The following is a 25,070-nucleotide window of genomic DNA, read 5'->3' as shown; positions in this document are numbered from 1 at the left end:
GATGATACAACTACAGCTCTTGTCTATGTGCCTTAATTAAAATATGTAGTCTATTTGCAGACTCACTGCAGTGAGCAGTATTTTGTGTTTCATTTTCTTCAGGGTCTAGATTTCCTTTACAATTAGTTTTCAAATGCTGCAGTCCCTTCTGAATGTGATCAGCTAAAGAACAGAAAAAGACTCATATTTTAATACTCACAGCACAACATTCTCTGTACGAAGCAGATGTTGACAATCCAGACAAGCAGAATCTGCAGCTGACAAAAGCCTGTTTCCTGAACAAATGTACTAACAAGCATGCCAGGCTCCGAGGGTTAAGCCACACTATAAAATGCTTCTTGTTTCCTGGAAAGCCTCCAAACTACATTGGACTATTATCTTGTCCTTTCTTGCTCCCACTTACTATCTCCATCACAAAATGTGCAGAATGGCCATCAACTAAAATACTCACAAAAACATTTTTTCATTACTATTGCTTTTCCAACCTGCACTGTGCACCTAAGTGTTTTTGGTGGACTTATTCCTTGTAAACTGATGCTGAAGTGGATTTTCCTTCTTTCCTTCAAAAGCTTTGAGTCATGCTTTGTAACTGAAAATTATGGGTTATATTTTCAGGCAATCCAAGGCCAAGCCTTCTTGGCCAGAGTGTAGATGACACACACAAAGTGCATCAAGGAGACAAGCCTGACTGGTGATATCAGTACTCTGGCAGAGGCAGCACTTAGTGGAGCTACACTTAATGCAGTTTCTACCTGTCTAGCGAGCACAAAAAAAGCTACTGCAAACATAACAGAGCGCTGCAGTAGGCAATGACAGTATATTGTTGTAAATTCTATGTACTACAATCTTATATAAATTACTGATAAGTCTTGTACACCCTAAATTTTAGTAATACAGTGGTAAATAATATTCTAATGTCTTCAAGATTCATGAAATACTAACTAAAGCAGTAAGACCTGTTTGTAAATCTTGGCATCTTCCCCAAAGCCACAATTCTTTGTGTTTGCTACCATTCCTCTTCAGATCATGCATCAATTTACAACCTTTTTTTAGTAGGATCATTTTCTTTTATCTCTAACTTGACACATACATTTATGTCATGACTTAACAACAGAATGAAATCCTCAGTTATCTAAAAAAGTCCACAAATTAGACTGGAATTTTCTTTAAGATTTGAAAAGCCATAGCAACTCTAGAATACAGTTCTATAGCTGCATCTCTGCAGTTCTATTGCCGGTCTTTCAATGTTTTCTTAGATTGCTATAGTGCATTAACTTAAAATAGAGGCCCATTGTGCTTATGGATCTTTTAGATCCTATGCATGATTCTGAATTTAGAAGTGTGTAGCATTCAGCCAAAGACAATTAAGTGAACAGGTCAAATAACAACACATAAATTAAGAAATCAGCACTTCAAAATAAGCTGATTAAGGCTAATCTCAGAAATGCGTGAAACAACAGTTACCTTTATATTCAAAACATTACACATACTCTGCATATAATTTCAAAAACAATAAAATGGGTCAAATAAAGATATCTCAGCACTATAACAACCACAGGAAAGATTTGTTTTGTTCCTATTCCCTACAACCACTTATTCCAACTTCTCTTTGAGAGCAGAAGTTATCAGAAATTTTGCAAAGACAAAATAGGATGAACACTCTTCTTTCAGCCTAAACCCACAGCACATTCTGCCATTCAGACACAGAATCATTCAGGTCCCCAGTTCAAACACCTGTTCTCAACAGGATCAAGACTATTCAGACCAGTTTTTCCAGGGTTTGTCGAGTAAGGTCTTGGAAACTTCCAAGGGTGATGCCTACAGAGTCTACTGGTCCAGTCTAGCCAAGTATTTGACTGTCCTCACGGAGGAGGCAACGGTTCTTGCTGTTCCTGGACCAAACCTCTGCCACTTAGGCTATTTGTTCTTATGGCAACACAACATGACCAATACGAGACAGACAAAAAAGGGGTTATTTTTACTGCAACCCACCTAGAGAAAGCCCTAGCCTTGACTCTCAAAGGGCAGGCAGTGTTTGTAGGTATTGTGTGTTGAGACAGACTACAAGTACAATGTATAAATGAAGGTCTGAAAAGAGTCCTGGCTTACAAACTTTTCAGCACTGGGTACTACAGTGTAGATATATCAAAAAGCTCAAAAGAATGTGATCAACTGCCTGACGACAAAGATTATATCACTAAGTTCTGGTGCTACATTTATTTTGACCTTTTTTATTTTTTCATTTCACTCTTATGAAGAAAAGGTTCATTTAGCTGAATGGAACCTCAGGAAATGCAACAAAGAACAAAGTCCTGCACCTGGGAAGGAAGTAATCCCTGAACAAATATGGGCTGGATACTGACTGGCTTGGGAGCAGCTCTGCTGGAAAGGACCTGAGGGGCCCTGATGAAACTTGAGCTAAATGTGAGCCAGTTTTGTGCCCTGGCAGCAGTGATCACTTCCTTCAATCTGCTGACCTGATAATACAGCCTGACAGCAAATTAAGGAGAACGATCATCTCCCTTTATTTAACATCCATCAGACTAGATACAGAATACCATATGCAGCTTTTAGTCCTACAGTTTAAGAAAGATATTGACAGAGTTTGGCACAGCATCATCAACAAAGGTGGGAGTTGGAGCGCTTGTCCTGTGAGGAGAGACTGAAGGAACCGCGTTTGTTAAGCCTGGGGAACAGAAGGTTTTGGTGAGCTAGAAGGATTTGGGGGTGTTGGTGGATGAGAAACTGGACATGAGCCAGCAATGTGCGCTTGCAAAAGTAATAGAATTTGACATAGAGTAATATTCATGTAGCAGACAGCTTGAAGAAGTGCAGTCTGATGGAAGACTAAAAGAAATAGAGATCTGTTTTTCTTGCTTGTGTAATATTTAATAAGACAAATGAGAGAAACCTGCAGGTTCTCCAAATGTACAAACAAAAGAGGAGAAATTACTGAGGCAAACATGAGGAATATAAAAATAGGAGATAAAATAAAATATTTATAGTAAATATATAGGAAAAAATCAAGACAGCAAGATTGTCTAATGTCTATTGAACATTTCTGCCTGCTGATTTCCACATTGCTTAACACAATCACTCTTTTAAAAAAATTCTGCTTTTCTTACTTTTTGAGTTAAAGAGGAGAAAACTCCTTACCAGGAAGGACCGGCATGGGTAGGAGGTGGCCTGAACAATCCAAATCTCCTTTCTCTAAATCTAACCTCTCATAGTATGAGTCATGTTACACTCAAGCCACAAGGTAACGTACATAACATTAACAGACACACAAATGGGACATTTCCATATGGTAATAACAGTTAAATCAATTACTACTGACAATAAGAAAATATCACTAAGTAAAAAATGTAAAATCAATCAAGCTGTTTGCTGCTGGCTTCAGTAGGAAAGCAGTGAAATCATCTTTCACTTGCATTCCAGCAGGTATCTCTGGATATACTGGGAATTACTGGGAAAGGGATAAAGAATTCATCATCAACTAGAGTTGTACCACAGCCATATGGCCAGATGGGTAGCAACTGAAGTACTTAGCAGCAACACAGAATTTAATTCACCTCCTACTGCAAATATGTAAAAATCTGTTTCGGAAGTTTTCCTTTAGTGTGGATCAAAAATAGTAACTTGAAAATGTACCAAAGTAGAAAGCATGTGACAAAAGCACTTTATTTGACCCTATTCTACCAAAAATATCCTTATTTCCTGTGCTCAGTTTAATCCATCACAATCTACAATCATCTTAGCTATATAATCCAATACTTATTCTCCACATTTGTGTGAGTTTCTGTACTGAGAACATTAGGATGAAAGGATTTAAGAGCCTCTCAACTGACATTTACAGGGATCATGGTTCTTCAGCCTCCCTGTAGTGCTAACCTTACATTTTTTCTCTTATTTCCTCAGTTTAAAAGCTCAATTACAAAATTCCTAACATTAGGAAAACACCATATCTTTTTAAAGACACAGAATCTCTTCTTTAGCAGCCAGGACCTGCCTCATTTGAGCTTCTCTGTAAGGAGTGTCTCTGCTTCCCACCACGTCACAGTGATTAAATAAGCAACAAAACATTTTGAGTGTCTAATGGGGCAACCTGCTAACTAAAATGTGACAAAGGAATGGGATCTTAGACCAGTCCTGTATATAGCAGTAATTAAACATACTACAAAGCAGGAGTTTTACACAGGGCAATCTCTGTGGCTTCCTCACCTGCAGAGATAACCAGATCTGGGGAAGACATACCCTAGGCACTTAAAACACCACTAACACACTCTCTCCCAGGAGTTTCTTAGGAGAGAGAAAGGAGTTTATACTCTGGGAGGTGTTTTATATGATGGCACATATGTGGTTAAGCACTGGCATTCAGTGTGGAGAGTTCAAATCTGAACTTTTAAACATATTTATTTTTACCTCTGAAAACATATGCAGGGGATTCCACACCATGGGAGGAGAGGACTGTAATCTCTAGGATTTACTGCAGCACATGAAAGAGTGCTACAAGCCTTTCACACTGAATATGTATTTGCAGCAAAAACTTTCCTGATACGTAGTGAAAAAAAATGCAGAGATTTGATCAAAGATCTTGATACAGACTAGGTAATAAATATCCTCTTAGGAAAGCCACTGTGCCTTTCAAAAGATAAATCTGAGATGTACTTAAGCACACCTCTCAAACTATTTACAACAATTTGAATAATTTGCATCTAACTAAATTATCAAGACTAAACCCACATTTCTAGCTTGCCCAAAGTTTATAAAGAAGTTGGGCATTGAATCCATGAAATAACTCCCTCTACACACACTGGGTATATAAATGCCTACATTTGTACCACATGATGTCAAATTGAGAACATTCTGAAATTTTCTCAGAATTTTCAGAATATTCTGCAAGGCATACTAAACTTCATGCATTTGAACGGAAAAAACAAAAGAAACAAAATACTGATTAGAGATTTTGTAGAACTTCACATGGGCTCTTTTTATTTCCTTTAATTGTAGCAGTAAAACATTTCCTCAAATGATCTGATCACTAACCCCATTTGGGCTTTGGAGTTTGTCAGAAGCAACTGGAACACTCAGCAAGCTGCAAGCACTGGCAAGCGTAGCTACGTTGTGTAGAGGCAGGTGACTCACATTCAAAGATACCATGACACAGACACCACAGCAGGCCAAATCAGCCTTCATTTTACCTTTCCTTTTTTTTTTGTCCTATAGAGATGTTTACTTTGTAGGTTTCACTCTTAAATGTCTTTGTGAAGTTTATTTGGGCTGCAGATCAACTGTCGTGTACAATGCACCCCAGTACCACTGTGACAATGCATTATGTGTGCATGGGTGTATGACTATAGGGAATGGGACTGGGAGGCAGAGTGCATAACACACTGTTAACCTGGATCATAGAAAATCAACTTCATATACTCTTCCAGATTGTGTCAGGGTCATAGAGACAAAAATGAAGCTTGCACAGATTTAGTCTGTAAGCTAAAAACTTTATGTATAATACACACACATACTGGTGGACAGAATGTTCAAGACAGACATCTTAAACAATCCCAAAACACAAAGCAAACTTACTTAGGTACCTTTTCTAAGACTGTTTCTGATTTATCTTACTCATCAGGTTATGGCTTTTCTCAGGATTCTTCAACCCTTTATTCCTTTTTTATTTGTCTGATCTCACAGTTGACCCAGTTAGCAGCAGGAGATTGGACTAAAGATGTCTTGGAGTCCATTCAAGCCTGCATCTTTCTTTAAGCCTATGATTCCAAAAGGAATGGCATCCTCATCATCTGTTGATCATCCACCTCTCCTACAAATTTTGAAACCTGTTTAGGTGTTCAGGATGCACAACTGAAAACACTTCAAATAAAAAGATAAAAACTCTCTACCAGTGACGTGTCTCCACTTTGGGGTCTAAAAAACAGAACACAAATTTGAAACTCAATTTCCTTTTTCAAGTCAGCATCACTATTTAAGTCTTAGAACACCATGATAAAGAAATTTGAGCATGTTTTTTTATTTACTTATGGTAATTGCCATAAATTGGTTTCATGCTGAAAATCTTAGTATCTATCACAGTTCTCCTTGTATCACATCTACAACAGTTTGGTCCTGATCTATAATATTCAAAATTAATAACATATTTCAGCTTACAGCTGCAGCTAAGAATGCCACGTACAACTAACTTCTTTTAATTTACCCATCACACCAGCAGTGTATGTGCCACTTGCAGAGAGGTTTACAATCATAATCTTTCCTGCCATGTGCAGAACATTTATTCCACCATCAGTATGTTTTTCATGCTGAAGCTCAAATTGTGACCTGTTACAGTTCTTCCATGAGGCACCTCTTTGAAAAAGCCTTGGTACCACGCCAGGAAAAACACAGTTTCACAGTCTCCCAAGGGACTGATCGCTCCCAAACTGAGAGTTATCCTGGAGTCCTCCTATACAGACTAGGACTGAAGTAGTATTCCTGCCTTTCAGCCTTGGCTGGCTGAACAGAGACAGAATTTCCTCTTCAGCTGGGATGAAATAGGTCTTTTTGTAAGTTAAAAATAGGATTTTATTTAAAGAAAGCTCACAAAGATTTTTGTGGACTACACTTACCTCCTGGACAATGCCTCACGGCCATTTTACACCGTCTGGATTCTGCAATGGTTGGGCAGGGTATTGTGTCTTTCGCTGGTTTCTTCACAATTTGTCTTGTTCTTGTTTCCAACCCCCACTTAAATCCACAAGTTTTGTTATTTCTGCTGCAAGTTCCCCACTCGCTCCACTGACCCACTTCACAGCCTTCTGATAAAGCAAAAGAAAAAAGTAATTCTTCTGGTTTGTTTGGGTTTTTTCTTTTTTTTTTAATTACATTGTATACTGTTAGGAAGCAGTACTTGAAAGTTTTACTGTTAACAGGCAAAAATCAGAAACAAAATTAAAATCTTTTACAGAACATGGAAGGATGTTTTTGCTAGCATCAACCTAAGCAAAAAAAAAAAAAAAAAGTCAGACTATCAAACTCTACATATAGATGTCATGTCAATTCTAAATATTCAAAAACGCCCCTAAAATAATGAGATTGACTTATTTTTTTCTCTATCTAGTAAATAACTCCTATTTGGTTGTCATATGGATTTGAAAAGCTCAAAAGTTCACATTTCCAGGTCCTCTCCATAATGAAATGCAAGAGATACTCTTGAAAGAAGGAGTCTGACAGAATTCCTGGAACCTTATGAATTCTGAGTTACAAATCCTCATACAAGGTGATTCTACAATTTAAAGGACAGAACTTTCTGATCCACAACAGAGTGGCATTCCCAATAATACAGCATTTTAAAGTTTAGAAAAATTTAATAATAGTACTAATAAAGAAATCAAGACACAATTCATTAGTGAATATTTCCTGATAAGAAATACTAAGCACCACCTTAAAAACAGTGCCATATTTGAACATGGCCAGCCATCAGCAGCACTGCTGTGCTAGAAGACTCACCCACACATTCCATAAGCTCTTCCAAGGCTGCAAATCCAGGAGGGCATCCTCGAAAGCAGCGGCCTCTGTGCGAGTAAAAGCCAGTTTTGCATTTGGTACAAAAGTCTCTGCTAAAGCAGGAGTCGCAGTTTTCTATTCTGCACCCTGAATCAGAAGGATCATAAGGAACAATGAGACAGGAAAGTTAGGATAACACTAAAAATGAGGGGACTTACTAAGCAATAAAATAGCAAAGCCATAAGTGCTATAATGAGGAATACTGACATCCTGAAATCTATCTGCTTCCCTCCTTCCACTTGAAAGTTACAAAAGAGAAGCCAGCCCCATATGAAGACTCCACATCTTCTGGCATCATCTTCACAAAACTGGACTTTCAAAAGCACTCAGGAAGGATCAGAGAAATCTGCTGGTGTGTCTGATTAGCACATTTCCAAACAGATGACACTTAAAATGTTATACCATACTTCTCACAAGAGTTGTATGTACATACTAAAAGAACAGCCTTGCAACCTCACTGAAATCCATGACAGAGGTCCTAATTGCTTCTAAATGAAAGAGAAGTTTTAAACTAATAAATTTCTTGTTCCATCAGACAGACCAGAACCCATTGTAGTAACTTTAACGGGCAAAATTAATATTAAAAACACTGGAGAAATATAATCTTATCTGCTAAATACGGATTTTTAAATTGAGAAGTGAGAACTGAAGCAGTGCAGTACTCCAAGAGTTAGACAACCTATCTTTCCAGAAGTCTATTTGCAATCACAGGCTGTCACAGGAGTGGCTGTAAATTCACAGCTCCATGACTTCACCTCCCAGGGGAAAGGATGGAAGAGGAGTCACTACGACTTTGCCTAGTGAAGCTAAGCTGGGCTGAAATTAGACAGATCTGCTTTGCTCAATTATCTTCAGTGTCAAGACAAAATAAAGTGAATCAAAAACTTATCCCTTTGACAGAGCTCTGAAATGTTGATTTATGGGACAAGATGCATAACTTCTCCAATGTAAAGCCTATTGATAGTGTGCAATCTCTTAATTTAGTCTGACAGGACAGTAACAAGGTGACTGACTGACACTTCAGTAAAACATGAATGTAGCTTATAGTACGTAAAAGTGCTTCCATGCTTGAGACCAGTTACAGAATATGCTCAAGAATCATAACTCCATGAGCTAGTACTGTGTTACTCCTCAGTAAACGTCAGGAAAACTACCAAACTGAAGGACAATATCCTTTGGTTCTAGAGAGGAGAAAAAAAACCAGCCAAAATATTTCCCTTAAGAAAAAAAGGCCACTGCCATAAAGGAATTCAAGGGCAGAAGTTTGAAACATCTTGAGTTTGTTTTCTGAAAGAGAGTGGCAAAAGATAAGTTATCTACAGGATTTAGGAGCCAAAGCTCCTAAAGCTTAGCTTTCAGGGAACTCTAGAACCTCATGGCACTTCAGAAATAATTTTCTTCAGAAGCACTTTTGCAAGTATGTCAGATTTTGAAAAGAAAAATAATAGCAATGAGCCATGTTTCAGTCAAGGTTAGGGCAACCAATATGATATAGAAGAAGTGCATTTAGCTAGCCAGCAATAAAACATTTTTATTTAGACTCTAAAATCTCATTTATACTGCCATTTACTTGAATATCATAAAAAAATCTACATGGATGAAACTTACAATATTTATAGAAAACTACGTAAATGGTACATTAAACAATTCTGAAAGGACAAAGCTCATGCTACAAATCATGCTCAAATTAGAGATACATTTTAAGAAGATGAATCATAGTGATATTAAAAGATTTTCATGACCTGCTTTGGCTTCCTGACAGTCATGATAAGCCACTGCTACTCATTCTTCTTCTAAAACGAACATTAAAGACTTGATATACATTTCAGAGAAGGAATCAAAAGCTCAGGAGTTCAAAATACAAATTTAGATATAGAATTAAGTTTAAGCTCAGGTGCCATGTCCCTGTTACTGTAAAAGAAGAGTATATGCTCCTGTAAACAGCTTCTCTCTCTGCTATCACTACAGAGAGTACAACATTACCACAACAAATACAATCCTTCCATTCTAAATTTATTGCCAGCTTATAAGGAGATGCAGAATAAGCTGAATTGTAGGCAAATATGATGCCTTTGAAAATAAAGAATAAAATGCTCCATATTGGGATGCATGTACTTTGCATTTTAACACATCTTAAGAAGATTAGTTTCTCATACTAAGTGTAATATGATGAATTTAAGTCAAAAGATATGTGTCTTGAATACATTTGTATCTTGCTCATTTGTAAAGTATTTTACTGATATGCATAATCTTGAAAATTTTAAGGGTCTCATTTTGCATTTATGAAATATCTATATTTTTTAGCATTTCCATTGTCACACTGTCCCTTTCTAAACATAGTAAATGTGATTTACTTTACATTCATAACTCCCTTCATAACAAAGGTACTTTGTAGTATGCACAGTGGAAAAGAGAGGTGTTCAATTCCTAGTAATCTTAATAACAGCAACGAATCACAGCAAGTTCTGCTCCGCATGAAATCCAGAGTCCAGTGAAGACCAGTTATGTATCGGAAAGAGAAGTGAGAACACTTGAGGGGATCTGCATGAGTGGAAACCAGCAAACACCAGTGTATGAGAGCTGTCCTGAACTGTGCTCAATGCCTGCAATACTGAGAGAAAATGATCGTATTTTGCATAAAGAAGATGCAGACTAAAGCTACAAAGGAAACATGGCATTCCTAAATCAAAGGGTTTTGCAGTCTTGGAACTGGAATTGGGTCCTTGCTTGAGGTGTTCCCTTCTATTTAAGAAGTCAAAGTAGTAGATGATGATGCACTACACTGCTACACCTAATACTTTGGTCTTTCACCCTGAGCTCTGGCTCACAGCACCTTGCTCTTCTTGCCTCAGATCTCTCTGTCTCTTCTATAACTTCACCTATTCCCAGTCTGCTCCCATGACCATGACACTCACTTTTCCAACTCCCGCTCCCATTCCTCAGCTGCTCACTGCAACAGCACTGGTGCTACAGATCTATCTTCACGCTACCATCCTGATGTGTCCATTGGCACTCCACATCAACCTGTCAACTACACCACCTCCTGTGCTAATCCTCTCTAGAATTTTGTGGTAACTGAACCCCCTGACTGCTACAATTGCACTAACTACAACAGTCTCAAAAGGTCATATGCTCCACCATACTACAGAAGTATAGTCAAGCCAGGATATATTAATGATGTCTTGCTATTTTGTACCAATGTTAAAAAATTCATTACCTTTCTGTCGTGGTTTTGCCCTGGTTCAATTTACTTTGCCCGCATTCTCCACCAAAAATGTCTAGGAAGACTAGGCCTTCCTTGGTGACCAGGTTGTAACCAAGGAACCAAGGCCATGTTCCCAGTATTCCATACGATTTTTTACGTAAGCAAGAGTATAAATAAGAAAAGAGAGGAAACTCTCGCTCTCTTTCTTCCGGCGGACCGAAGGCGAAGGTAGCTTTGCTGTCGCTCTGCCCGGGCGAGGGAGTGAGGCCTAGCGCATCTGGTTGGCCTTGAGAGGCAGAAAGTGCCGGCGGTTGTGTGGTGCGGTTCGCTATCTCTGGAGGGAAGTATTTGCGTTATATCCCTTTTTATTCCTTTTCCCTTTTCCCTTTCCCTTCCCTTTCCCCTTTGGGGGGTTCTCTGTATATAATTTTCTTTATATATATATATATATATATATAAATCTTCCACTTAAAATTCAGTTCGGTTTGGGTTCTTTTCATTTTCTTTTTTGTGATCTTTTCGATCAATTACACGAGAGTGAGAGGGAGGGAAAAGGCTTTGTCCCTGAAGTCCGGGCACTTGGCTGGGAGCCAAGTCCAACCTGGGACATTTTCTTAATGTATTCAATTAACTATATGTGCTTAATAAATGCTCAATTTGTTTAAAAGCTGCTATTTATCTTGTTTTTAGTGAAGACAAATGGAAAGGGAAATTATAATTTTAGCCATGCCAGACCCTCCTAGGAGAAGATGAACCTAAGCAAATCGAAGTAGCCAACCAAAGCTGAACGGAGCTGTAATTTCTATACTGAGTGGTTCTTCCCCCTAAAATTATAAAGGTTACTTCAACCACAGACTAAGCTGAAAGACTCAAGATAGGCTTGATCCATTAATTAGTCCAACCATTAAGGTGACAGATTTCATCTTACTCTTTAATTCAGTTTCCTTTTTTTCTCATGAGATTATCTCTTGAGCAGTTTAGTTCAAAGTCATTAATTATTAAAAATTTCTTGGAAAATTAACAAAGTGAAGCTCTTCTCCTGGGCATTCTTCTAGAGCAGAAACTCAACACTTTCCCATCTCATGTCCAAAAGCACTGCATTCTCATACTGTAGTGTTCAAGGAAATCACGTCCAGTAGGAGACTCTACATTGATTTCTAGAGACAAGTAGTCTCAAATTTCATTATTCGCTGCTACTAAAAAAACAGTCTAGAACTAGTTAGAAAATTCAAGACACACATACTTCTTACATGTAGAAAAGAAAATTTTTCTTGAAATCCAAAATTGCCATAATTTTAGACCTGCTGCACTTGGCTGTGGTATTTATTGTGTTACATTTGGCACTATGTTTGGCTTTTAAAATCATGTCAACATTTTCCATAAAAATATGTTCTATAGCTTCTCTAACGAAAATGACCAAGTGTTCCAGTAATAAAACATTAAAACAGCTTTTGTGCCTATAAAGACATTAATAGGGTAGAAATCATTTCAACTAATGTAATTCAAGCCCTATAACTCCCAGAAGGATTTTAGCACAGCCAAAGCTTTTATTATTTTTAGCTGAGATAGAACTGTCTGAGCAATGCAGTCTGTACTAAGCATACCTAAGAGTATCTAACATCAAGTAGGAAGCAACCTATTCTATCTTTAAGGATGTTTATTTCAACTCAACTTCAATCCACAAAAAGTCTTTATGTCCACAATGCTTCCTATGTGCCATGCAGGATCACCAAACCAAGAAAAAAAATGAATATGTGATTTATAAATACACCAGTTGGCAGTTACACTAAAATAAAAATATGTAATGCAAAAATCATTACAGGGGAACGAGGACTGGTCAGTAAATGCAACTGCATCATTATTCTCACAGAAGGAGACTGTGAAAGGTATGAGGGTGAGATAAATACCAAGAGCTCAACACATGCCAATATGAGTTGGACACAACTCACATTTATGCTTTTCAAAATCAATCCTGTAATTCAGAGAAAAAGACCGCTTCCCGTAAGTGGTAAAAACGAAAAAATGCTATATTGAATTCACCCTCCACCTTCTGCAATTAACTTTTCTATTTTTTTCTTTTTAAGAAAGTAAAGAATACTGCTAGTACAGCCTACCTTTCCTATCTCAGAAACACAGTACAGGCTAATACAGACAAATTAATCTATTTCCCAAACCTATAAATGTATTCAAAAACATTTTTACATGAGGAAATTTTCATAGGCCAATTTTGAGAGGTTTCAAGTAAAGAAGTTGTTCAATTTGCAAATGGGTTACGAAAATTAGGGCCAAGGTTCTAAATTACTTTACAGAATGGATTCATAAACCATATCCTGCTCTCATTTAATTTTTTCATCAAAACCTAACCACTTAGTACAGATTAGGCAGCACTGTGCAATATTACACAGCAGTTGGGAAGAATACTATATCCATGGAGCCCACGCAGAGAATGGGGAGGAAGAGGTGGGATGGGTTGGGACGGCTCCAAGCATGGTCATAAGTGCTCCTCATCCAGCACAGAGCCACTGAGTGCCTTCACTTGGGTCTCAAGACTATGTGTGATGTGAGAGCCAGCACATGCTTCTCACAACATGGTGCATCCCAGTGACATGGCACAGCACTGAGGGGAAAGTGCTGCACGTTTAACAAACACTTGATTATTTCAGGAAACAAAGAAAAGCTGTTTCTCACTTCAGGTTCTTAGGTTTGGTGACCTGATTCTGGTTAGACTATGACAAAAACATTCCCCCCCTAAATACAAATTAGAGGTAATAGCAAAGATTAATAATCCATATGGGCAATATTCCACATATGAGCATATGGAAAAATCAATATGAATCGGCACAACTGCCAGACAGAGGTGAAATAATGTGAGATACCAGAACACTCGTTGATTTTAACAGTTGGGCTTCTAGGCACAAACATGCAAACAGGGAATCTTGTTGCACATTAGCAGGTTGTAAATTTCCAAATAAAATGCTTCACTAAAAGTGAAAGGTTTTTTGTTTGTTTTTAATAGTACATCTGTTTTATTAAATTAGCAACACTTACATATTAAAGCATGTCTGGTGTGAGGTGTCTGGTCACCTGAAATTTGTGTGGGAACAAAAAGTATGACAAGAAGCCCACCCATACATTAGTGTAAGCAATAACTAGTATCTACATGAGGCACTGTTAAAATCATTCTTAATCCTCGTTTCTCAAAACTAGGAGTATCTGCTAAAACCATCATTCTTTCCTAAATTTCTCTTCTAACTAAAACAGTAACAACAATAAAAGTAACAACAACAATAAAAATTAGGTCAATGCATCAACTATTTAATCTGCTGAATGTCACATATCTTGGAATGAGCTGAGGCATTCTTCAGCAAAGAAGTCTTATGATGATCTTGAGAACTCTGTGAAAATATCACTATGTTCCATAACATGCCATCTTAAAAACTGAGCATGAATTATGGTCTTCCTACAAAAGCAAATGTAAGGGTTCAAAAAAATGACTCACTTGAACATCTGTTCATATCTGGCGTTCGAAGTCCATAGTACCCCGATGGGCAGGAATGCAAGCATTCACCATATTGTCTCATTCCTTCTCTTCGTAGGAAGAAGAATAACTTGTGTTGGCATCTGATGCACCCATTATCCTTTGAACAAGATAAACAACCTTTGCAAATTGGATTTGGTCCATAGCTAGCTGCAAAATAAGAAGATAAATTACACTTTAAGATCGTTTGAAAATTGTTTTGGCTGGAGGCCTTCTTCCCTCTAAGGTGTTACTTATCTTCTGCATGACTACAAGAAGTTCTGAAGGGGCAGTTCTGAAAGTGCACTCAGTTTGTACATCTGTAGTTGCACTGAATAAAAAGAAATGCAATCTCTAAATTTTTAACTGTATGTAGAGCAATTCAATGAATTTACACACAATCCAGGTACAGGCTAGCAGAGACCAAGCTTTATAAAGTTCACCAGTAAATTTTAAGTAAAAATGCTTTGTTGGATTCCAGTTTGAAGCTCGGGGCATAAGCATGCAACAGCAACAAAATATAAGAACTTCAGCACCCTGATATATCCACCTGGAATCACATGCCCATGGAGTCCAGCAACACCATTAGTGCAATTTCTGACTTGTGAAGGAAGCAATACTGGGAGTAGAAGAGTCTCTGGAGAACAGGTACAGCACTAGCAATGTGTGCTGTCCCTAGGTCTCAGGGTCCTACAACAGCTGTCTCCTTGCAAACTCCTCTTGATCTAATAAGAATATCGAGACAAATTTTTCAAAAAAAGAGTAGCAGTTTTAACTTTGAAGAGCCTTTTTCTACAAGTTTCTATCCAAAATGGGCTGAAAACCATATTCACAGACATTACCAAAGGAGGTCATTTAGTGCAGATTTCCATTTCAGGTCACCAGCTGCTGTGCATTCAAGGCTCTGCTCTGATTTTGTTGGATTATTTTCTTTTTTTTCTTTGAAGTTACTTGGGTGATAACTGCATCACAAACTTCAGATATATCACTCTTTGTCCTTATGAGCTTTTATTATTCTGCCTATCTGCAGAATTGCAGAACACTCCTCTGTCCCCATGGGCTGTCAACTCCTTCTCAGGGGTTGGATCAGCACAGCAGGTTAGCAGAGGGAGGATGGCTCAAGACATTCCTGAAAACAGCATAATGTAACAGGTCTGTATTAAATATTAAATTGGCCACAGGACTTCAGAGAAATTTGTCAGTTCAAACCTGGTTTACTGAAAACAAAAGGAAAATACTATGCAATGGAGGAAAGTGTCATTGGGGTCTCAAAGGTTTTTTAAACTCAAGAGTTTCTCAGAGAGCAGCTGGCCAAAAGAGCAAAGACTATGTTTAATTGTTATATTTTTTAATATTTAGAAGTATTCATACCCTAATGCAGTGATCTGGTACTTTTACCTTGTATGGCTGGATAACTGAGGTTGTTCAATTGATGACTTCACCAGAAGAGCCAGGAAAAAAATAAATAAAAAAGGAAAAGTCCACTTCCCTGTGGAACCAGTAGCTGATAAGCTTTACTCTCACCTTCACACATCTGCACACCACATTCCCATTCCCTCTCTGCTCTCATTCCTCCCCCCACAACTCTCTTAAGTTCAGCATAACAGCATTCAACTCCGATCTTGCACAAAATAATCCTAGTGGGTGGCAGGCAGGACAAGAAGCCAAGCAACCTGGTGTGAAACAGCTCAGTCAGTGGGACATTTTCTGAGTATTGGAGTCCTCTGGCACCAGTCTCACCTGATGAGATCCTCTTGACAGGAATCTCATTCTCATCCTTTGCGGTGTATGTGTGACTCTTCGGCACTCCGTTAACCCCTTTGTAATGAGACACTCTACCAGACCAACTGCCCTGTACTCCTAAACCAGTTCCCACCTCCTGTTGTCCACAAGACCCCAGATATAACTTTTCCTACAGTTCAACTTGTAGCTATTCTCATTCAAAATTCACATATTGAACAACAGGAAAGAAGAGAAACAAGCAGATGGTGAGCTAGGCCTGGATGCATCCCTCATCTCATTGCCAGCAGGGACTGCCTGTCTGTAACCACATCAAATAATATGTGACCATGTACTCCAAAGCAATTGTTGCTCAACACATGGTGGGCAAGTCCTGTAGACTTCTGAATTCCCTTTTAGCATGCTTGCATCTCACACTCAGTAAATCTGTACGTCCAGCTTACTCAAGGTTCCTTAGAGAAGCTTGTATTATAAGAAAAGAATTAAAAGGAACAAAGCAAAAGCAAAGATGCAAGATGCCTGAATGGATTCACCACTCAGAATGCTTCTGGGAATTTGAAACAGCTGAAATCAGGATCTCATATACAGCATGAATATGTTTTTGACTTAGGGTCCAGCCAATTGCTGAACATGTATATGGAGATATATTCATATGGACACAGATAAAGGTTATACACATGGATATAGCTAAAGGGAACAAAACAGCAGGCTGTTGCCAACAGACAGGGTAAAACTATCTCAAAGGGGGAAAAAGATCCTTGTACAGGAGTTATCAGGGCTCACTGAAAGAGCTTTAAACTAGCTGTAAAAGGAGAAAAGGATAAATCAAGGGTCACTAAAGATAAGTCCAGGGGCAGTATGCCAGTGTCTGAGGGACAGGGTGCTAGCAAGGTCCTTTGTATCCCATCTCAAGGGAAGTAGGGGATGGAAATACATTTAGCAGTGAAGATGCAAGGGTAATTTATGTGTTAGAAACCATGAAAACAGCTAAGAATAGTCACATAGGACTTAGGGCTTCTCCCCCATAAAAAAGGTGCTGAGATCAATAGAGCAGCTGAAGTGCATCTGCGCCAATGCATGCAACATGGGTAACAGGAGGAGCAGAAAGTCTCTGTACAGCAGGAAAAGTATGAGATGGTTGCCATCACAGAAACATTGTGAAAGGAGTCAGACAACTAGGATGTTGCAATGAATGGCTATAAACTCCTCAGAAGGGATGGGCAAGGGAGGGGAGGTGGTGGGGTAGGCTTGTATGTTATGGGATGTTTTTGTTGTCTAGAGCTTGATGATAGCAAGGATAGGATTCAGTGTTTGTGGGTAAGAATCAGGAGGAAGGCCAACAAGGCAGGTATCATGGTGGGAGTCTGTTACAAATCACCCAATGAGGATATAGAGACAGACGAAATATTCTCTAAGAGGCTGGGAGAAGTCTCAAAATCCTCACCCTTGTTCTCATGGGGGATTTCAACTTACCGATGTCTGCTCATAATACAACACAGCAGAAAGGAAAGAGCCTAGGAGATTCCTGGAATGTGAAACAGGTGACTTCCTGACACCACTCGTGATGGAGCAAACTAGGGAAGGTAACGTCTGGACCTGTTGTTTGGGAATAGAGACAGACTTGTGGGTGATGTGATGGCTGGAGGCCATCTTGGGTATAGTGATCACCAAATGGTAAGAGCTTTTGGTTCTTGAGGAAGTAAGGAAGGGGGTCCATAAAATCTCTGCCTTGGACTTCTAGAGGGCAGACTCTGGCCTGTTTAGGAGTCTGGTTAATAGTGTCACTTGGGAGGCAGTCCTGAAGGTCAACAGAATCCAGGAAGGTTAGACATCCTTCAAGAAGGAAATCCTAAAGGCACAGGAGTAGGCTGGCTCCATGTGTCGAAAGATAATCCAGTGGCAAAGAAAACCAGCCTGGCTAAACATAAAGCTTTAGCCAGAACTCAGGAGAAAAGAGAGCTTATAATGTTTGGAAGAAGGGGTAGACAATTCAAAAGGACTACAAGGATGTTGTGAGGTTACACAGGGAGAAAATTACAAAGGCCAAAGCCCAACAAGAACTTCATCTGTGCACTGCCATAAATGACAATAAAAAATATTTCTAAAAATGCATTAGCAACAAAATAAGGGCTAAGGAGAATCTCTCTTCTTTATTGCATGTGGGTAAAAAGTGTGACAAAATATAAGGAAAAGGCTGAGCTCCTTAACGTCTTCTTTGCCCCAGTCTGTAAGAGTAAAACCCAGTGTTCTCCGATACCCAAATCCCCGAGCCAGAAGACAAGGACAGGGAGCAGAATGAAGCCTCCATAATCCAAGAGGAAATGGTCACATTTGCTACACCACTTAGACCCACCCAAGTTTATGGGGCCAGATGGAATCCACACAAGGGTACTGGGGGACCTGGTGGAAGAGCTTGCCAAGCCACTTTCAATCATTTACTGGTGAGCTGGGGAGGCCCCAGCTAACTGAAGTTTGGGAAATGTGACACCCATCTACAAAAAGGGTCAGAAGGGGGATCTGGAGAACTACAGGCCTGTCAACCTGACCTCAGTGCTGGGGAAGATCATGGAGCAGATCATCTTAAGTGTCATCATGTTGGACATACAGGACAACCAGGAGATTAGGCCCAGCCAGCATGGTAGGAAAGTCAGGTATTGCTTGTCTGACCTGATCTCCTTCTATGACAAGATGACCCATGTAATGGACAAAGGAAAGGCTATGGATGTTGTCTACATGGATTTTAGTACAGCCTGAAACACCATTTTCCACGGCATTCTCCAGGCTGCTCATGGCTTGGATAGGTGTATTCTTCATTCAACAAAAAAAGTGGCTGGATGACCAGGCCCAGAGAGTAGGGCTGAACAGAGTTGGCAGCTGGTCACTAGAGTTCCCCAGGGCTGAGTACTGTTTAACATCTTTATCAGTGATCTATCAATGATCATCAGTTTACAGATGACAAGTTGGGTGGGAGTGCTGATCCGTTGGAGAATAGGAAGCCTCTGCAAGGGAATCTGGACAGGCTGGATTAATGGGCGGAGGCCAACTGTTTGAGGTTCAGTAAGGTAAAGTGTTGGGTTCTGCACTTGTGCTGCAACAACGCCATGCAGTGCTACAGGCTGGGGGAAGAGTGGCTGAAAAGCTGCTGGTGGAAAAGGATCCGAGTGTGCTTGCTGACAGATGGCTGAATATGAGCCAACAGTGTGCCCAACAGGTGGCCAAGAAGGCCAAAGGCATCCTCGCCTGTATCAAACATAGGGTGGCCAGCAGGACCAGGGCAGTGATTGTCCCCCTGTATTCATCACTGAGAGGCTGCACCTCAAATCCTGTGTTCAGTTTTGCACCCCTCACTATAAGACACTGAGGTTCTGGAACATGTCCAGAGAGAAGGGCAATGGAGCTTGTGTAGGGTCTGGAGCACAAGTCTTATGAAGAGTGGCTGAAGGAACTGGGGTTGTTTAGCCTGGAGAAAAGGAGGTTCAGGGATGACCTTACTGCTCTCTACAACTACATGAAAGGAGGTTCTAGTAAGGTGGGAGTTCAGTCTCTTCTCCAAGTAACAAGCAAAAGGATGAGCGAAAATGGCCTCAAGATGTGCCAGGGGAGGTTTAGATTGGATATTAAGAAAATATTTTTCATAGAAAGGGTTGTCAAGTACTGGAATGGGCTCCCCAGAGAAGTGGTTGAGTCACCATCCCTGGTGACTACACATATTCAAAATACGTGTAGATGTGGTGATTAGGGACATGGTTTAGTAGTAGATTTGGTAGTGTAAGATTAATGGCTGTACTCAATGATCTTAAAGGCCTTTTCCAACCTAAACAATTCTGTGATTCTCAATAGTGTGGCTTGATGAGATGGGATTAGGCTCTGGGGCAGATACATGTCAGGTGCCCCTGTAGGTCTCTTGTCCACCTTCTCTCTTTGACCTCTGTGAAAATTCTCACTTCTTGGCTACAAAATGTGTCTCTTTCCTTTACGGCTGTCCACATGTTATTCTCCTCAAGCACTCGTTTTTTCCTGTTTCTGGTAAGATGTCTTTGTTGATAACCCTTTTTTCTGCAGGCAAATTTAATTATGCTGACTGGCTTCAGCCATGGTTCTCAAAGGAAAAGTAGTTAGCAGCATAAAATAATCTTCCATTATCCTGTACTATTTTTGTTCAAGAGATGGATGGCACATCTTTCACAGCTTAAGGTCAACTCAAGCTATATGAAAGAGTTCAGTAATATAGTAATTCTGTAAATTGTATACATTTGTCCCATAATTTTAAGTTACATATAGGTTTCCCAAATTGTAAGATCTGGACCCTCCTCCTTCTTTATCTCCCAAGCAGTCTTAAGAATTTTTTTAAATTTCTATGCCTGTATTTTTTCCCCTCTTATAGGAACACTGTGAGATGCAAACTTGTAAACTGCTCTGAGATCCTCAGATACGAGATATTGCATATATGACACATTTATTGTTACTTATATGAATGATTATTTAACTAACACGTTGAATTTGGATGGCAGAATTCAAAATTGTCACACAATTAATGGTCACATAGTGATGAATTTCCCTGTTGGTCTTCTATTTACTAAGTGATAGTAAAACCTTCAAAATGCATCAAATATTTTTCTTTAGCATATTAAGAATTTTTTTAAAAAAATCACTGAAGAATTATACAGTGGTAAGGGAAAATAATACGATTTGTATGCTGTAATACAGAGAGTAAACTTTATCAAAGAATCTGAAGACTTCCCACTGTGCTGCTTAGGCACCAAACTGAGTAACTTCTGGGTATTATGTCCGCAGCAAGTTATTGTAAAGTGAATCAGGGTTCTTCCACATTGCTGTTGCTCATATTCTTTTCAGAGCTTCATGGGAAGCTCTGACTTCTACAATCTTTTTATTACTTCAGTTTGTCCCAAAGCAGGGAAAAATCACAACATGCTCTACTAATAAATTACCTGGACAACGGACAAAACAAAAAATTTGTTTAACAAAACAAATACTGTAGCACTAGTTTTGGTGTCACATAAGCATGCCTTCTTGAAGATACCTACTTAACTGTCTCTCTTTTGCCCCTATATACACAGGCTATAATTAAATCCTACAAAATCTTCCCCGCCTCAAAGCCTTCCCTTCCCATCTCGGTTTCTTAACATAGTAAATAGAATGTATTCTTATCACATACAGCTTTTTTGAGTTTGCATATAATTGCTCTTTGAAGGAGGAAGCGAACGCCTCTGCATTCAACAGAAACATCTCTACGCTTCCCTTTCAATCTTCTTCATTTCCCTCCTGTATTAGAGTGCAAGAAAAAATAACAAGCTTGCATCACTTGCAGTGTAAAAACATCACACTACTCATCCTTATTTCAACCCTGCCTGGAACACCCTCCTCAACATTGTGTACCACGCAGGCAGGTTTCCTCCAGCCAAGTCCCTCATGGAGACTTGCTCCTTCCACAAGGCCCACAAATGTTAACCAGTGTCAGAGTGCTGCTGTCGTCACATCATAAAACTGAAAATGCACACATGCTCTAAGTTAGCACCATCCTCTGGCTCTCAAAGCACGATTGCCCTGGTTGTCTACTAAGACTGTAAGGTCCTTGCAGCAGGAGTAATGTTTTGTACATCCACATAAGCACATATACAAGTGTGAACACTGCACATAAACACAAACGCACTTTAACACAGATAAGCTATTTTCTATTCCTTCTACTTCTACAACTATAGTCTAGAGCATTTCTATATTTAAAGAAAAAGCATTTACAGACTTGATTCCCTATGTAGCGCCTTTATTTTAGATCTGGAATTATGTTTGCCAAGTTTAAAAAGGTTACTTGAGAACACAGACTAGTACCCAAACACTGAATGAAACACTTCTGAACCCAAGGGTGTTCAAAGTTTCATGGTTTGGATCCATATCAAGTAAAATCAAATGACAGCTAATTACTTTAACTCTTGTCTAGATCAAATGTGTTTAAGCCACATCGCTGAAGCAGTTTTAAGTGAATTGTTATGACTATTTGAAATCACAAGAGAATCAACAGTGCAAAATGAGTCTAGACTATTCCCAGCAAGAATACAAATTGTTCTGTAAGCAAGAGAACTTAGAGCATTTGATTTTTTGTGATCTTACTGTCCTGCAGCCCATACCACAACAACTGCTTTTAATTTGTGCTTTCTTATATACCCACTTGTTGGGTGTCACAAAGCTCTTTGGAACCTGGTGCTTCAGCTCACCACAAGAACCTGGTAAGTTTATGCTTCTGTAAAAAACAGGCTGAAATGGACAAATGAATCCAAAACCAACTGGAGAAAGAGGAGAGCTTGGCAGAGAAACAAGCAAGACAAAAGTCATTCCTTGAACAAAATTTCTTTAGAGAGCCAGGCTAACATGCCCATTATGTCCCTAATATCACTTGTTGTGTCACTATTTGGCAGACTTTGGTCTTTTGAGCTCTCTGAAGTCAGAAACTGGGCTTGCTGATGCAACATCCAGCTTAACAGCACTCCTGCTCTAACTGGGACTGCAGCCACATAAATGTTGGTAATTGAATTTTAGTACAGATCTAACAGAAATGTCTCCAAGACACTCATCACTGTAAACATGAGATGTGCAGGTGGGATTCAGAGGAGGGAAGCAAATAAAAGACCATAACAAGCTGCACTTATTGCAGAAAGAGTAGATTTCATAATCCTGAATTCAATTAATGCTATAAAGATACCCCATACGTATCTCAATAAACCCAATTAAAATACTCTCATGCTTGGCATTATGTATTCAGGGTACCAAAGAATGGAACAAGGAATACAGCCTTATATATACACCAATATTACACAGTATACCAATGTACTAAGACTGTAACACTGCAAATTCACTGTAGTTAAAACACATCTGATGGGCCATGAACAGAAGCTGGCCAAGAAAAATACCTATTTTTCATTAGAACTTCATAAAAGCAAAAGTAAGTTTTAGATAGAGAGCTTCAATAACAAAACAAAACAAAGGCTAGTTTGTTTCTAGTAATTATCTTCCAGAGAATTAAAAGATTCAAGGTCAAAGGGGATTTTTATGACCAGTTAGGCCAATGCCCTGTACAAAGAAGCCACAGAACTTGTGCTTTACTCAAACCTATCATTTAAGAAACCATTCAATCTTAATTTTTAAATTGTCAGTGGTAAGGAAACCACCACAACCTTTGTTAAGATATCATAGGGGCTAATCACTCACACTGTTGAAAATCTGCAGTGGAATTTTGAACTTCAAATAGTAACCACTGGACCTTTTTATATCTTTGCCTGCCAGTTTGTTAACAGTTTTTCAATGTTTTTTTCCCAATGCAGACCCTCTGATCAGGTCAAGTCCTAGCCTTCTCATGGGTAAGATAAACAGAGCAAGATTCCAGAATGTCTCACCGCAGGGCAAAGTATCCAGTCCTTTGATCAATGCCTTACCATTTTATCAACAGGCTTATGGATACTAAAAAAAGAGCTCAGCATTGGAAAAGCAATTGTATCAGTGCCAAATACAGAAGTGATATAACTTCTCTACTTTTCCTAGATATTATTCTCCTTAAACACTCATGTGTTATGTAAATTTTTTTGACCAGAAAGATACCATTTCCCAAACACCACACTGCTCTGAGTAGGAAGTTACAGAGATCACCCAGTGTTCCTTCTCAGGACACCGGGCCTTCATCACTCAGGATCATTTTCTCTGAAGCTGTCCATAAATAAGGAAACCCACGTTCCCCACTCTTCCTCTGAAGACAGATTAACTGTAGGGTGGCATTTCACTTCAATGAGTTTGGTATAAATCTCACCAAATTTATTCTCGTGAGAAGTTTGTTCCTGCTTATTATGAAACAATTTCTTCACTTCCTTTGGAGGTTTTCATTATATTTTCAATATAATAATTTTATGCTTAAACTACTTTCATTTATCAGCTAATTTCATTATCTCATTATTGATATAATGTCCTTCTGATTATTCTAGTGGGGGCAGACTCGTCTTCATTCCATCTATATTCAAACAGTGGCCTTTTATTCCACTTCCAAATCAAAATCATTTTACTGTTGCCACACAGCTACCCAGCTGAATACTTTCAGAATTTTCTGTATGGTTTTCCTCACCACCATGGTAGGGACAGTCATTATGGTATTGATATATAATATTGATATTATTCTCCTTCAGAACCCTGGGAAGTCTCAAGAAATCACCTACATGATGAGCTATTTTGCAATATTTAGTGACTACAGGCATTATCAGCATTACACACTGACTACCAAATTCAGAAGTCTACCAATAAAATGACTCATATGTTGTTTTCAGGATGCCTTGTTTACTTAGATGTTTTGAAAACACTACTGACTTTTATTCCAGCAAGGCTGAACTGCTAGTAACAGAGGTATCTCAGCCATCTTTCTTTATTCAACCATCTGGAGCTTTAAAAGCACATTCTCATAACTCACTTCCCACATGCCTACTGTCAACCGGAAATAACTCCCCTTGTCCTCTTCTGTCTGCTGTTCACAGTGTCTACCAATCTTCACTTGCCTTAACTCTACTGAATGCTGCTTCCTCTTTCTACTTGTGATGTGAATTCTCCTTCATAGCCTCTCTCTATTTAGTTCCTTGGGTGAAATTTCCTCTTCCCTGAAAAAGGATCAGTTTGGTTGCTCAGACCTCTTGCACTTCCCAGTGTTCCCCAGTGATGGTATTTGTCCTTCCAGTCCAGAAATCCAGAGCTGTCACCAATTTACATTTTATCCATGGGAATTTCATTCTGTCTACAGGATGGAAGAAAAATATGGAACATCTGTTGCAGGTCACAAACACAACTCCATCACCTAGCTTCCTAAAACACAAGTACAGAAACAGACAGAGAGGAAAGTGTCCCACCCCTTGCTAAAATGTCCCAGGAAATATTAGCTTTTATTGCTATTTTCTGTTCACAGATTCACCAGTTTAATTCTAGGTCTTCCTGCTGCAACTGACAGAGAGTAATTCAACACACACACTCGAAACACTGGCAATAAAAGGTTCAAGCATCACAGTCATA

General features: G+C 39.0%; 1 protein-coding gene across 2 annotated transcripts in view; it reads right to left on the bottom strand.

Annotated features, from left to right (window-relative positions):
• Nucleotides 1-25,070, bottom strand: part of RSPO2 (R-spondin 2) — a 99,990-nt gene that overhangs the window by 31,555 nt on the left and 43,365 nt on the right. The window contains exons 2-5 of one of the 2 annotated variants that reach the window (XM_050305911.1): nt 14,262-14,450; nt 7,501-7,644; nt 6,621-6,809; nt 5,758-5,821 (exon numbers count right to left, since the gene is read on the bottom strand). In XM_050305911.1, the coding sequence (XP_050161868.1) occupies nt 5,769-5,821; nt 6,621-6,809; nt 7,501-7,644; nt 14,262-14,450 (575 nt within the window). In that variant the 3' untranslated portion in view covers nt 5,758-5,768. Of the gene's footprint in view, nt 1-5,757; nt 5,822-6,620; nt 6,810-7,500; nt 7,645-14,261; nt 14,451-25,070 lie in introns of those variants that run through there. The other variant, XM_050305900.1, reaches the window with a different exon arrangement.

This window comes from Myiozetetes cayanensis, unplaced genomic scaffold (assembly GCF_022539395.1).
Source record: "Myiozetetes cayanensis isolate MyiCay16 unplaced genomic scaffold, myiCay2020 scf1, whole genome shotgun sequence".
In the NCBI taxonomy this organism is placed as follows: domain Eukaryota; kingdom Metazoa; phylum Chordata; class Aves; order Passeriformes; family Tyrannidae; genus Myiozetetes; species Myiozetetes cayanensis.
The sequence above is the reverse complement of the archived record's forward strand: the minus strand, read 5'-3'. Positions and strand labels throughout refer to the sequence as shown.